The sequence below is a fragment of the Ursus americanus genome, chromosome 3, assembly GCF_024610735.1.
Source record: "Ursus americanus isolate L20-20 chromosome 3, mUrsAme1.1.p, whole genome shotgun sequence".
Taxonomy (NCBI): Eukaryota; Metazoa; Chordata; class Mammalia; order Carnivora; family Ursidae; genus Ursus; species Ursus americanus.
In genome coordinates, this window is record NC_142129.1 from 6,415,011 (window position 1) to 6,429,335 (window position 14,325).

A 14,325-nucleotide genomic window follows, 5' to 3' on the forward strand; every position below is an offset into this window, starting at 1 on the left:
GAGGTCCTGAGCCAGGAAGGATTCGGATGTTTGCCACGTGGTGGATGCCGTGGATCCCTCGTGCAGTTGCCCCAGAGGTAAAAGGAGTGGATGGTGTCACCTGACCCCAAGATCTCTCTCTCTCTCTCTCTCTCTCTCTCTCTCTCTCTGTGAGTCCAGGCACACCAGCACCCTTCCTGCACACCCGCGCCCGGCTCCCTCTCTGGAGACCACCACTGAAGACGATTCAAGGGCAGTATGTGGGAAAACAGAGAATCTTGGTTTCAAAATCATCAGCATCACAAATAAGCAGATCTCTCAAAAGCATCAGCTTCCTCATGTGCCACCAGCTATGCAATCACATCTTCCAAAAAAGAAAAAAAATCTCCTTGAAAAGAACCAGCCAAGATGACAATTATGTTCAGGTTTTCTCTTTCCACTATTTTCAGTAGAAGGAATTGGCTGAACTGATGTATCAGTCAGTGTTCTCCAGAAAAACAGAATCAATAGGATATATGTATGAATACATTTAAGGAATTGGCTTATGGGATTATGGGGGCTGATAGGTCCAAAACTTGCAGGGCACGCTGGCAGTCTGGAAACTGAGGCAGGAGCTGATATTAAAGTCTTGAGGCAGGATTCTTTCTTCTCTGGGAAACCTTGCTTTTTGCGCTAAGGCCTTCAACTGATTGCACAAGGCCCACCCACATTGGCAGGCCATCTTTACTTAAACATCCAAAGAAGGGTCTCATAGCAACACCTAGATTAGTGTTTGATTAAATCACTGGGCACTGTGGCTTAGCCAAGCTGACACCCAAGACTAACGATCACACTTGATTTGAAAGGCCCCTCCATAGGTGGCAGGATAACAGAAAATGTTGAGGGCTGGTTTCCATCCAACAGGCCCACACTTACTTTGACATAAACGTAGGGACTGAGTTGAAGACTCAGCACTGTGGTTCCTCAGCCATGATAACTCTTATTTGAATTGTACAGAAAGTGAAACAAACTTTACAAACCAGGTTAGACTAGTTTCCATGGGACCTGGCCAAAGAATAGAGATCCCAAGGGGCTGATAATTTGCTACCTTTTTTCTCTTTTGGCTCTAAAATACCATTAGGATAAGTTACGAGACATTACCAGGAAACTGTCTGATAGAAGCTGGGTTTTGACATTCAAATTAAAATGATTCCCAAGTTATTTATTTATTAAATTATTATTATTATTTTCTGCCAAGGTGATCCCTGAGGCTAGTTTTGCATGTGGAGGGCTAGACCATACCCTACATGGCATGATCCCAAGAGCACTAGGAAAATCCATTTATTTCAAAAAGGCATCTTTTTTTCAATTCAACTCTCCTGAACCTAAAATTACACAATTAGAAATTCATTCTTTAGTATCGATTCCTGAAAACTGTTATAAGAAGAATACTCTGAAACTTTGCACACAGCATGCTCTTGGCTTTGGAAAGGGCCCTGTAGGTTTTTCCCAGTAGTGAAGCTTGAGAAGTCATCCTTGGGTGAAACCTGAGTGGTCTTCCCGAGCACAGGACGTAGGGGGTAAGAAGAAAGAGAAGGATCAAGAAAAAGGTGCATGGGGGGCAATGGAAGAAGGTGAGAGGGCAGGAGAGAGATGCCCCCGGGGTAAACTATTTGATCCGAAAGCCCGGAAGCAGGGCTGTTTGGTGAGAAAACAGTTGGCCTGAACTTAGTGACTTAGGTCTTCTCTCCATTTACTGATACACATTCCACCCCACCGACCAGCTGGACTCAACGGCAATCTCCCACAACTGGTATGAACGACTCGTCCTGGTTTGTCTGGGACTCTCCCAGGTTCAACAGTGAAGGTCCTTTGTTCTGGGAAAACTGGGATGATTGGCCATTCTCCACGCTACCATCACCATGGAAACGTGGGGCAGAATGTCTCTGGTGAGTTTTACCAAAGTGAACTGGACTTTACCTGTCAGCACTGGGACCCTAGAGGCAGACGAGGGAGCCTGGGTGCGCAGTTGGGAATGACCAGCTTCCTTGTTTGGTGTTCTGGGTGGACGAGACATTTTCAGTGCTCCTGTTAGCTAACTACAGATTGTGGGAGATCACGTGCACCTGCTTGCACGTCTGCACAGCTCAGTCCAGGCCGAGAATGGCTGCCGGTCAGCAGACCTGCGTTTGGGTCTTGGCTCATCCAGTAAGTTGACCTTCAGTATTTGCTTCTTCCTGCCTTAATTCCCTCATCTATGAAATGGGGTGCTTTGTGTCATCCGGCTTCGGTATGAACAATCCCTGCATGTTTTCCCCTCTGGAACAAAATGGAAGGGCTTCAGAAGGGTGGGGAGGATGCTTTCACCACGGGTAAGGTCTAGGGCGGCTCTTCATGCTCCGGGGCCATGAACTCAGCACTGGCGTGGCAAATTTACCAGTGAACTCAGCACTTGGGATGGCAGTGAAAGGTACAAGGCCAGAGTCACCCCAAGCTAAAGAAAATGTATATTCCCCAGAAATATAATGTATTGGGCTGTTTGCTGTCTCCTTAGGGTGAGTTTTTCTAGACAAGCCCTGTCATCTTATAAAACAGACACTAGGCAGGGACGGGAGGAGGAGAAAGTATGGGACAGACAGCTCAGTGGTTGTCGAAAGCTCTAAGCATTGAAGAGCCTACAGGGTGGGAACCAATACAGATAAGTTTCCAGAAAGAGTAGCAAAATTCATGTCTGAAAAGGAAAGGTCCCAAGGACTCTGGTCAGCTGGGGTAGTTTATTTCACAACCCAGTGTGAGTTCCCTTTATATTCTCAATACAGGTGTAAGGTGTTCACTCTGAGCCCAGTCCTGCGATGGGATCAGAGGGTCTGACAGCCTGATTCAGGGATGCTGTTTCTTCTAGGTCTTTCCCTTTTTCTCTTTTGCTCTCCTCCTCCTCAAAAGGCATTTATTACTCTTGTAGTCCAGGCTGCTAACACATGATACCGTGCACTGGCTTGTACATGACAAGTACTGATTTCTTACTGTTCTGGAGGCTGGAGGTCCAAGATCAAGGTGCTCGTAGATTTGGTGTCTGGTGAGAGCCCACTTTCTCCCCTGTGCTGGCTGTGTCCTCACATCATGGAGAGAGGCTCAGGTCTTTCTTCATCTTCTTGTAAAGACACTGATTCCATCATAGGGGCTCTACCCTCATGATGTCATCTACACCAAATTACCTGCCCAAAGCCCCAGCTCCAGGTGCCATAACACTGGGGATTAGGGTTTCAGCATATGAATTTCAGGGGGTACGCATTTAGTCCACAGTAATTGCACACTAACTTTTCGTGTGCTCTGACGGGTGGAGAAGAGAGGTTAACTCCACGATTGTCCTCACTGAGGATCTTCCTGGTGGGCAGACGGGCACTGGGAAGAGTGCCACAGGGAACAGCATCCTCTGCCAGCCAGTGTTTGAGTCCAGGCTGGGGAGCCAGCCCGTGACCAAGACGTGCCAGGCGGAGACAGTGACCTGGAATGGAAGGAACCTCCTGGTCGTCGACACGCCCTCCATCTTCAAGGCGGAGGCTCAGACCCAAGGGTTGTGCAAGGACATCGGGGGACTGCTAACTGCTGTCTGCCCCAGGGCCCCGTGTGCTGCTGCTGGTGACCCAGCTGGGGCGCTTCCTTCTTCTGTTCGACCCTCTCTGCCTCTGAAGGCCCAGGGCAGTGAAGGGAGCCCCCTGAACAAGGCCGCCCAGGACAGAAACCTGGTTCTCTCCCTGATGCACGAATCCCCTGCTTTTGAAAGTTGGTGTTACGCCACTTTTATAAAAGTATTGCACGAGCACCTGCTTTGGCTTAGTGAAAGAAATCCGAAGAGGATGTTCATTCCTACAACAAGTGGCAAAAAGTGAAACCACGGTCCGTGCTGGTTTTGCAGTGAGTCCGTCGGAGCGGCAGCATGCACCCCGGGCGGCCAGCGAGGCGCTGCGAGCGCCTTCTCTGGGGAGCCCCACGCCGCACCTCAGCATCCAGGCGCCACAGCTCTGGGCTTGATCTCCCCGGAGTTTGTGCATCCGTTAGCAAGATATGTGTTAAGGTATCAGAAAAGCCAAAGAAAGTTCATTCTGGGTGGTCTGGGAATGCTCAAAACTTTTCCATATAAATTAATGGTAATTGTTCCTTTGCTCTATGCCCTGTTGGCTTCCGAAAGGTTTCCTGGGAATGCCCTGTCTTTGGAAAGCGGGAAGAGTCTGTGTTGTGTCCAGGACTACCTTGTGTTAATTCTACCCCTCCTCAGCGTTGCCCACGGGCGTCCTCTCCTCTCCATCCCATTCCTTTCGCTACAGTTCGGGTCTTGACGGCTGAGACGGAAATCTCTTCTAAATGTTATCCCTGCCCCCAGGCTTACATGTATACAATCCCACCACCACGTTGCTGCCGTGGGGTCTTCCTAAAGTACATGAATCTTGTTAAAAGCCTCCAGTGACTTCCTTTCTCTAGGAGACGGCCGTGGAACCCCGAGGGAGCTCTCCAGGCCCCCTGCCCAGCCCTGTCTCTCCCTGCACCTCCCAATGCTGATTCACCCTCTCCTCCTTGACAGTGGCTTCCCCCAGCCCTCAGCGACCGTGGGGAGAGGCCAGCATGTTCCCAGACGGCACACGCAGCCACCCCATCTCGGCAGCCTGTGTGCTCTTCTTCTGGCGGACTCCTTATCTCTAAACGAATTACTCTTATTCCCATTTCCATGTGCCTTTCATCCCTTCACCATGCGGTCCCTTGTGTGGCGTGGGAGCCGTGTATCATTTATCCTTTATCCTAGATTCCTCATGCCCAGCTTAGAACCCGGCACTCAGCCCTCACGTAGCAAATGCAGGTGGAGCTGGCTGCATGAGCTCCAGGAAGGAGAGAGCAGGTAAGGTTGGGCAGATCGGGAATACTGCCTTCAGAAGGTGGTCCTTGGTTGGAAAAATCAGAGTTCCTTAGCCTGTCCAGGGTTTGAGGACTTAAACCTAACACTCCTTGAACACGTCTGGCGTCAGTTACGTGTACGGCTGTAAAGGTCAACATGGTACCTTTGTCACCAAGAGAGGTTTGGAGATTGATACTTGGGCGTCACATCGAGTTCCTAAGACCCGCCCCAGAATTAGGCATTTACCCATCCAGCCACAGGTTGCCTGGGAGTGATGAGGTTGTGGGATATCGGTGAGGTTCAGTGCGGTGGAGTCTGTAGCTGAAGACCAAGAAAGAGTTCTTGAGGCTCTTTGGTGCAAAATGGTGGTTTATGAAAGCACGGGGACAGGACCCGTGGGCAGAAAGAGCTGCTGCCCCAGGGTGTGAGGGGTGGCTGATTATAAACTATGGGGTTGGGGGAGGTAAGGAAAAAGGGAGGTTTCAAGAAAGTACTTTCATATGTTAAGTAAGACTCACTGGATACCGGATACTGGAGGCCTTGCCATTGTCAAGTGAAGGCTGTTTTTCCCTCTAGCAAGGCGTTAACATGAAGATAGTTGGCAACTTCCTGGAGGAACATTACACTCTGCCCGCTTCAAGTATCTGTCTATGGGCTGCAGGTTACAAAGACATTCAATTGTATTTACATTTCCTTCCGGAAGCTAGGTTATTGATATAAATGCTTTGTTCCTGTAGACTGCTAAGACATTTGTAAACTGAGGGAGACTCAAGTCCTGCAGGATTGTGGTCTCTATAGGTTTACTATTTCTTTGTCCTTTAGGGCAGCCAGGAGTGCCTGAGGGATGTCACATACACCCCGGGGCGGGGGAGGGGTTGCGGGGTGTCAGTTTCTGCCTTGTCCTCAGCTTGCCTTCTGTTCCCTCATCAGATGACTGCAGGTCTCCCTTACAAGGTACAAGGGAGTAGAGAAGGAAGGGGTGGGGCAGCTACCAAAAAGAAGAAGGCAGGGGAGGGGCCACCAAGGACCCCCTCATCTGATTTCCTGTTTGCACTGAATTTATGACCTCTGCTCAAATTACACCCCAAGGTTGGCCCTCTTCTCTTTTGTACCACTGAAATGTCGGGCACGACCCTTTCCCCGAATTCCCACAGAGAGCACACATGATTGAACTGGATGGTACTGGGTTTGAGGTTAAAATGTTGCATTACTTATGACACAGCTCGAAAACAACAGGAAATACGCCCCCAGAGGGACCCAGTGTGGTCTGCCCTGTGTTTTATACAGCCTGTGAGGTGCGAAAGCCCTTCACAGTTTAAAATTGTTGAAGACATCAAAGGAAGAATAATGTTTCATTGCCACATCTGAAAGTTACATGAAATCCAAAGGCCACTGTTTGTCAGACTTTATGGGAACGCAGCCTGTGGCGGCTTTGGCACTGTCAGGGCAGAGCTGAGTAGACCGGAGACCTTTTTTTTTTTTTAAAGATTTTTCATTTATTCATTTGAGAGACAGAGCGCGTGATATGGAGAGCATGAGCAGGGGGGAGGGTCAGAGGGAGAGGGAGAAGCAGACTCCCCTGAGTCTGAGCAGGGAGCCTGACCCAGGGCTCGATTCCAGGGCCCCTGAGAGCAGGACCTGAGCTGAAGGCAGACACTTAACCGATGGAGCAACCCAGGCGCCCCAACTATAGACCGTTTTTAACGGTCTAAAATATTCACTATTCGGTGCTGCCACTCCTGCTCTAAGAAATTATAGTTCCTTTATTTCCCGACCCCTGAGAATTTCCCAGTGACTGCTTTTCTTAAGGCTCAGACCCCATCCTGCTGTGCTGAACCCTTTCTCTCCTTCCCCACCATGCACACGCCCCCTCCTGCACCTGTTCCCGGCCCTCTTCTCGCCTCAGGAACAACCCTCCCAAACCCATCCTCATCATTCTGTCTCGCAGGGGTGGAGGTGGGGGTGGGCATCACCTTTCATGACTAACGCTGATGGAATCAGGTATGTTTCTGAATAAAATAAGGAATTCTGCCACCGGCTTTTCACAGAACACCTGTCTCCCTTCAATAGCCTGACCGGACAAAGTAGGGCCAAGAGGTGGGACATCCCCACGGCTTCACCACCCAACACCTGCTTCCCTTCATGTCTGAAATATTTCTGGACAGTTTCTCGTGTACCATCACAATTTTTAACAAAACAAAACAAGAAAAACAATTTTTCCTTTGATTTTATTGACCTAAAAGCACTTGAAGAAAATGGACAGCATGTCCGACGTGACAAAGAGCAACAGAACGTGAAATTATGTAAAAAGCAAAGAATCTGACACAGAGATGGAGACTCTGAACACATGAACCCGCTGATGGCAGCAATCACTGAAAATGCTCAGTGTCCATGTGTAATACACAAGTTAATTAAAGTGGCAAGAAAAATCAAAATGCATATAATGAGGACAGCAGTTATCCCAATGTTAGAAAGCATCCACCTTCTGACTTTGAGGAGCGCCCCGCACGCCCAGTTACTCGTGCTGTCTCTCAGGTCCCGCCTTTGCTTTTCCAGCTGCGCCCGCACCTTGGCCAGGTAGCGCCTGCGCTCTTCCCCGTGGGCGCCTCCCCCCTCTCGCTGCAGCCTCTGGGCTTCAAAGAAGAGGTCATTGCTATGGAAGGCGCCCTCGTTCTCCCTGTCCAGCCTCCCCACCACAGCCATCAGCTCGGCCAGCTGCTCCCTCTGCTCCTCCCCGGTGGCCCTGTTGTTGAAGCCACAGTAACGCCTCCCGCACTCCTGCACCAGGCTCTTCAGGCTCTGGTTGTCCGTGAGTGTGATGTAATCGTCCAAGGACTCGCCGTTCAAGTCCTCCTTGTGGGTGAAGAGGACCACCACGTGCTTCATGGCTCCCGCCCCAAAGACCTCCTTCACCCTCCTCACGGCCACCGTGTCCTGGGCAGTGAAGCGCCCCAGCTGGGTCACCAGCAGCAGCACATGGGGCCCCGGGGCAGAGAGCAGGTAGCAGTCCGCGATGTCCGTGCACATCCCTTGGGTCTGAGCCTCCGCCTCGAAGATGGAGGGCGTGTCGACAACCAGGAGGTTCCTTCCATTCCAGGTCCCTGTCTCCGCCTGGCACGTCTTGGTCACGGGCTGGCTCCCCAGTCTGGACTCAAACACTGGCTGGCAGAGGATGCTGTTCCCTGTGGCACTCTTCCCAGTGCCCGTCTTGCCCACCAGGATGATCCTCAGTGAGGACGATGTTGCAAACCACTTATCTTCCTCTCTGCCTATAAAAAAAACCAGTTCTTTGTTTCTTGCTGAGCTAGTGATTCTTAGGATTCTCAGGTCATGGACCTTCATGGTATCTCATGAAAGCTCGTGGACCTCCCTCCCCAAAACCAATGCTATCGAGATACATACAAAAGTTTGTACACAACTTTAGGATGCTTGTGGATCATAGAAACCCTGCATTAGAAGCTCATGCTCTGACCCACAGCCAAGGGAGGACGTGCCCAAGGATCCCTAACAATTCCTCTAGAGCAGGGAAAACATGGCTTTTTATGGGAAAAGGATTGTGGTCCCCGTTCTTTTCCACAGATGGTGCTTTGGCCAATTTCATGCTAAATAAATATAAGATTAGAAGGAGATAGAGGACGAGAAGCCACAAGTGAGAAACTATTACCACGTCTTGCCACCCCCACATCCCCATCATCCTCGCACAGCAGCGCTTCATACGTCGGAACCTCAGGGGTATAGGACGTCTCAGAGGTCAGAGCTACAGTGACCTCCCGCCAAGGGCAGCTCAACGTACTGGGTCTCTGCTCTCAGGGTGGACAGTTGGATCTTTGACATTGACATGACAGAAGGTCATGAATGTCAAGGACAAAGCCTGGGAGATGCCCCTGGATGTGAGGCTGGTGAAGAGGAAGAGCATTAGAAGCACGGGGGTTGGAGAGCTCTGGCCAACGGACTACAGGAGATGACTACAGAACGGAGTTGGGGAGGGCGACACGGAGCCAAGAGTAAAATCTTCAAGGGGCAAAGAAGGGTGAGAACCCCAGGACTTTAGAGTTCTTACGAGTTCAAACGAATTAAGTTCATTTCAGCCTCCTAAAATCTCTTACTTTATTCCTTCTACTCCGTGTTGGTTCCTCCTTTCCCTGAGTATTTGTAGCAAGCATGATTCCTAAATCTCTATGGGAACTTTCCTCTTTCTAGTTGGGAGCAGACCGGCAAAGAGAAATCATTTTCACAGTCTGGTTCCAAATCCTTCAAACCCTGACTTGGGAGTTTCGCTTCCACATTTCCCACAGATCATGTGCGGGTGACAGTGGGTGGGGGTGAACACAGGGAAGGTAAAGCACAAGTGATAGTTGTCTTTTTCTTCTTCACTTCCGAATTACAGGGTTTCTGTCCCTGTGTTCGAGGTGGGGGTCGGTGGAGAGAACAGCACCTCTCCCAGGTGCCTGGAGCTCCTGAGAACATCCGGGCTTCCCTACCTTCAGCCATTGTTCCGTATCTGCCCCTCTGAAGCCCTTCCATCCTCTCCTGGAATAGAAAACAGGAAAGGAGTAAAAGCAAGTGTCCATAAGGAGTTGCTAGGCCTGAGAACACTTTCAAATCAGACATTTAGGAATAATTATCCTGGGATGAGCCATTTCCATTGCTAATTTTCTCACTCCTATTATACTTTCAAGCATCTATGACTAACTTTAGGCAAACCCCAGGCAAAGCTAGGTTATGTTAACGCAATGCACTGTTGCTTTTTTTTTTTTTTTAACTTACAGGAAATTATGAAATATTTTTTAAAAATATCAGTTGATTATCTCTCTCCAACTTGAAAAGGCATGAAATGAAGAAAGCATTCTTCTGTGGAACCAGGAGTGGGACATTATTATTATTGATTGCAATCAAAGTAGGTGAACTTGCTAGAATACGGAAAAAAAACTGCATTGCTGTAAATGACATCGGTGTGTCTGAAGTAGAGAATTTCCAGTCCTAGATGCAGGATCCCACGGATATTCCAGGGGCAAAGAGGAAAGCACAAGGTTCCTTTCGGTGGGAGGGCAGAGCAGGGACAAGGACTCCTTCAGGGACTGACAGTAGAGGAAAGAGTGGTAGAGAGCCGAGCACTGACACCTTCCTTACCCCTCCACTCACCCCTGCCTGCCCCGTGCCGGGGAGCTGGGGGAGAGAAGGTAGTGCTATAACCGAAGGGAAAGAATCAACATGGCGGACAAATTCAAGATAACCTCATCTCCTGCTCAGATTTTAATCCAGCTTCTTTCCTGGAAGGCTCTGGGGGCCTGGTCTCGAAATATCACCATTTTTGTCTGCCAGCAGATTTAAGCAGAAATTGAGACAACCCTTGGCATAAAAGTTGCACTGGAACGAGGCAGAATATTGGGTCCTTCTTCCTGGTGTTAGAAAAGGCAAGTGTGCCCAAGACACCCAACCGGAATTACGATGAACTCTGAGGCTGTGTTGCATTTATTCAGTTTTAAAGATGATGCGGTTATGAAACCAACTTTTGAAGTGGAGAAGTATCCAAGAAATGGGGACCACGTGCCACGAACGACTGTAACTATTTCGGCCTCTCTGCTGCAGCTGTTCTGTTTGATCGAGAAATGGAAACATTACACATATGGCTCCATTCACAGTTTTTGGCTCCCCAGCCTCAGTCCCCCTTGCTCTGTTGTTCAGAGGGAGCCAGTATCCTGAGGACTTTAGGGATCATTCTCGTTTGTCTGTTGATAATTCTACATACACGTGTCTCTAGAGATAATGTATAGTGCTGCTTTTCTATTTGCAAGTTTTTGTAGAAATGATGTCATGTATGTAACATTTTATCGATTATTTTTTCAAAGATTTTATTTATTTATTTAGAGAGAGCATGAGCAGGGGGAGGGGCAGAGGGCGAGAATCTCAAGCTGACTCCACAGAGAGTGTGGAGCCCGATGTGGGGCTCGATCCCATGACCCTGAGATCGTGATCTGAGCCGAAATTAAGAGCTGGATGCTCAATGGACTGAGCCCCCCAAGGTACCCCTTAAATATTTATTAGCAAATATTTAAGCTGTTTCAAACAGCATGCTTGCTTCTACAAACAATGTTGCAAAATCATCCCATCTCTGTGGGGCACACGTGCAACAAGTTACCTGGGACAGACAGCTGCCAGCTGACCCGGTATCGCCACGTCCCAGCCCAGGACGGTTCGGCGAACTCCCACTGGCACCGCCACATAGGAGAATTCCCAAACACGCACGAGTGCTTGGTGACCTTACACTTAATTTTTTGTCACTCTTACAGGTGTAAGTGAGGACATCTTAATCCGCTTAAACTTGCGTTTTAATCATGCCCGTTGAATCAAAAGTGTTTTTCATAGTTTGTTACTCAGGTTGCTTTGGTTCTAAAGAAATAACTTTGGCACCTTCTTGCCTTCATGCAGTGGAGTTTTTTGGCCCTCCTTGGGGGATACCATCTACTTCCAGGTTAGCAGAATATATTAAGACCACTTCCTTCCTTTGTTTCCTTTCTCGCTTTCCTTCTCCCTCCTTTCCCCGGTTCCCTCCTTTCCTTAAGCCCTGAGAAGAGCATTTTCCTCACCATTTGCCACGGGCTGTCCTAGCCTCTGGTCAATTACACTCGGGCTTTTGCTACAACTGCTCATGTTCTCTGACATCCTCTACTTGAGATGACATTCAGAAAACACGCTGGAATCAATCCAGTCGTGTGGTAAGGACGATGCGAGAGGGGAGGGTGTTGACGATGGGCTTTGTCATTGGAAGCATTCTCTGTGCGGCCATCTGCAACCTTCAAACTTCGTTCCTGCCCATGATTCTAATTGTCCCACTCAATCCCCTGTGATGGGATCAAGATAGGTGTTGAAATGTCTATTTCCATATTGGGAAACGGAGCATCACATGTCCTGCCCAAGGTCACCAAATGGCCACAGAGCTAAGATTAAAAAAGAGGGGGGTCTCCTAGGTCTGCATATCCTCCTTGATTCCACAGGGTGTAAAAGAGATCATTCCAAGAAATTCAAGAGCCTCTTGGAACCCCACATACAACGTTAGCACCCCAGTCTGCCTTCAATGAACATAGAGGATTGCATTGCAAAAACTTGTGTGCATTTTTTTTTAAAGATTATTCAAAGATAAAATTGCAGCAGGAAGGAGTGGCTCTGTATTTAGATTTAAAACAATCTGGTGTTTTGACTTGGTTAAGTGAGACCCAAATGGAGCAATGCGGCTGACACAGAAAGCCAGGGAACCTCAGGTTTCATTAGCTGAGATGCAGCCCAGGTGGTTCTCCTGAGCCCTCTTCTGAGCCGTCCAATGAGGGGCAGACATCCGTCCCCAAGAGGGACAGATTTTTAGGCAGATGTTAACAGATAAGAAAGTGTCCAGAGGCACTGGGTGGCTCAACTGGTTAAGTGTCTGACTCTTGAATTTGGCTCAGAGCATGATCTCGGTGCAGTGAGATTAAGCCCCTCGCCTGGCTCCCTGCTCAGTGCGGTATCTGCTGGAGATTGTCTCCCTCTGCCCCCTCCCCTCCTGGGCCTGGCGCATGCCCTCTCTCTAAAATAAAATAAATAAATAAAATACTTTTAAAAAAGTGTCCAGAGGCGAGTCAGAAAGGATATTGACAGAAAGGCTAAAATGAGTTCCAGACAAAATATTAACAGGATGGAATAATCGTCAGAAAAGACGGAGGCACCTGCACTGAAGAAAGGCGGCACGTGTCAATGTCAGAGCAGGCAGAAGTGAGAGAACAGGGAATGGAGGCAGATGTCTTCCCCCAAAGGAAAATTCTATCTCATCTCCAAAACGCGACCAGGTATCAGGAGAGAGCGGCAGGCAGCGAGCAAGCAGAGATTATGGCAGCATCAGACAGGGACGGTGGGAGGATCTAGCTTAGGTAGGAGTTTAAGGCAAAGAAACATACTGTACATTCTGATTTTAAAATTATGTGAGCCTGATTTTATCATGATGATGCTTTATTTTATCAAATCATGAGAAAGCACGCTCTCTAATGCTATTCCAGAAAGATAAAAATATTTTTTGTCTGCCTTATTCATAAGTATCTCCTTCACTCATCTGCCCAGTCCCTGTACTTCCTGGTATGAGAGTCACTTGTTGGGCACATCAGTCACTGTGATGTTGTGCTGTGTCTCTCACTAAAGGGTTAGGCTTGTTCCCATATGCTCTGAGCACAGCCAGTTTGCCGTACAATAGAGACCCACATCACGTCATAGGAAACAGGGTGGGGGGGGTGGAATTGGGAGAGAATCAAAGTCATGAGACAATGTCCCCTGAGGGGTCTCCTCTGAAACTCCTGGCTCAAGGGCGGTGGGAAAATAATGATCCCATATTTGCCCTTTGGAACCCTGAGAATCCATTCTGCTGTCCCAGACCTTTCTGGGCCTTGGCACAAGTCAGGGCTCTGGGGAGGTGGGGAGGGATATGAGAAGGCAGGAAAGGGAAATGGTCAAGTGTGTCCCCATCCAGCTAGGGCACCTGGGGAGTTTCGGTTTTCTCATCTGTCAAATGGGAGGACAATGTCAGTCCAGCTTTCTGAAACCCTGAAAGGCTTACGAGGATCAAAGGGGCTAAGAAGGAGGCAACCGGACAGAGAAGATAAGAACCATGAAATCCCTGGGTTGTGAGTGCAGGGGGAGAAGTTCCCAGCCTGTTTCCAGGCCAACCCGAGCCCACTGTGCACGAAACTCGGACCATCACCTTCCCGGTCCACTGAGGGGTGAACCCACAAGGGCGGTAGCCTGAGATCACACCAGAGTCACCAGCTGGGAACCAGACCCCAGGCCCTCAGACCCCCAAAGACCCCGGGACTGGCACTGGGTTCCCCTTACCAGGCGCAGCGCTGAGGGCTCCCTCCTGGATGGCGGCTCTCCAGTCTGCTCTCAGGGTACAGGTAGCTCTCCGGGGTGGGGAGAGGGGGGCTATCTGGCCTTAGGTAGCTCTGGGGGGGCGGGCGGACGGCTCTCTGGCGGCTGGAGGTTCTCCTGGCTGCTCTCTGGGCAGCGAGGACAGAGCAGGAAGCAGGATGGGGGTGAAGCTGGGGAGGAGCCTCCAGTGAGGCCCTAGGTTCCAGGGCGGGGCCTGGGCGCCAGAAGGCAAAGAGGCTTAGGGAGCATGGCCCCTGCTCCGCATGGACCTGGACAGACCCTCTCTGTCCGCGGAGAAACTGCTGAGAAACTGCTGCACGAAGCACCCTGAGAGCACAGAGCTCTGGGTATGTGGGTCCCTTAAGGGGACAATTGCTGCCTGAGCCTGCCGGGGTCGCCATGCCCCCTCCCATTTCCTTTTTAGGACTCCTTAAAATAAGCAGAACCTGGAGGTAGAGTCTCTGAGGGCAGTGCAGGGACCCCCAGGTTAAGAAAGGGCCCCAGTGACCCAGGAAAACCCTATGATGCGCCAGCCACTTCCCACAGCCCCTATGGCAGGAGCACCTGCTCCGAGGGACTCCCCAGACCCT

At 49.7% G+C, this 14,325-nt stretch overlaps 1 protein-coding gene across 2 annotated transcripts; it reads right to left on the reverse strand.

The window, feature by feature from the left end:
- Positions 1-7,055: 7,055 nt before the first annotated feature.
- LOC123788788 (GTPase IMAP family member 5-like) lies at positions 7,056-13,864 on the reverse strand. Of its 2 annotated transcripts, XM_087860701.1 has the most exons (4): positions 13,700-13,856; positions 9,614-10,440; positions 9,328-9,376; positions 7,056-8,115 (listed from the first exon to the last, which is right to left on the reverse strand). In XM_087860701.1, the coding sequence occupies exons 3-4, from the start codon at positions 9,368-9,370 to the stop codon at positions 7,229-7,231; spliced, it is 930 nt and encodes a 309-aa protein (XP_087716827.1). In that variant the 5' UTR covers positions 9,371-9,376; positions 9,614-10,440; positions 13,700-13,856; the 3' UTR covers positions 7,056-7,228. The 2 variants fall into 2 exon arrangements, with proteins under 2 accessions (XP_087716827.1, XP_045648298.1); XM_045792342.2 differs by lacking the exon at positions 9,614-10,440 and having other exon boundaries at positions 13,700-13,864.
- Between the last annotated feature and the right edge of the window lie 461 nt (positions 13,865-14,325).

Bases quoted from the DNA above. Each gene is read 5' to 3' on its own strand.
- LOC123788788 (XM_045792342.2), bottom strand. From the start codon at position 9,370: ATGGAAGGGCTTCAGAGGGGCAGATACGGAACAATGGCTGAAG. The intron at 8,116-9,327 runs GTAGGGAAGCCC...TTTTTTTTATAG, and splicing joins ATACGGAACAATGGCTGAAG to GCAGAGAGGAAGATAAGTGG.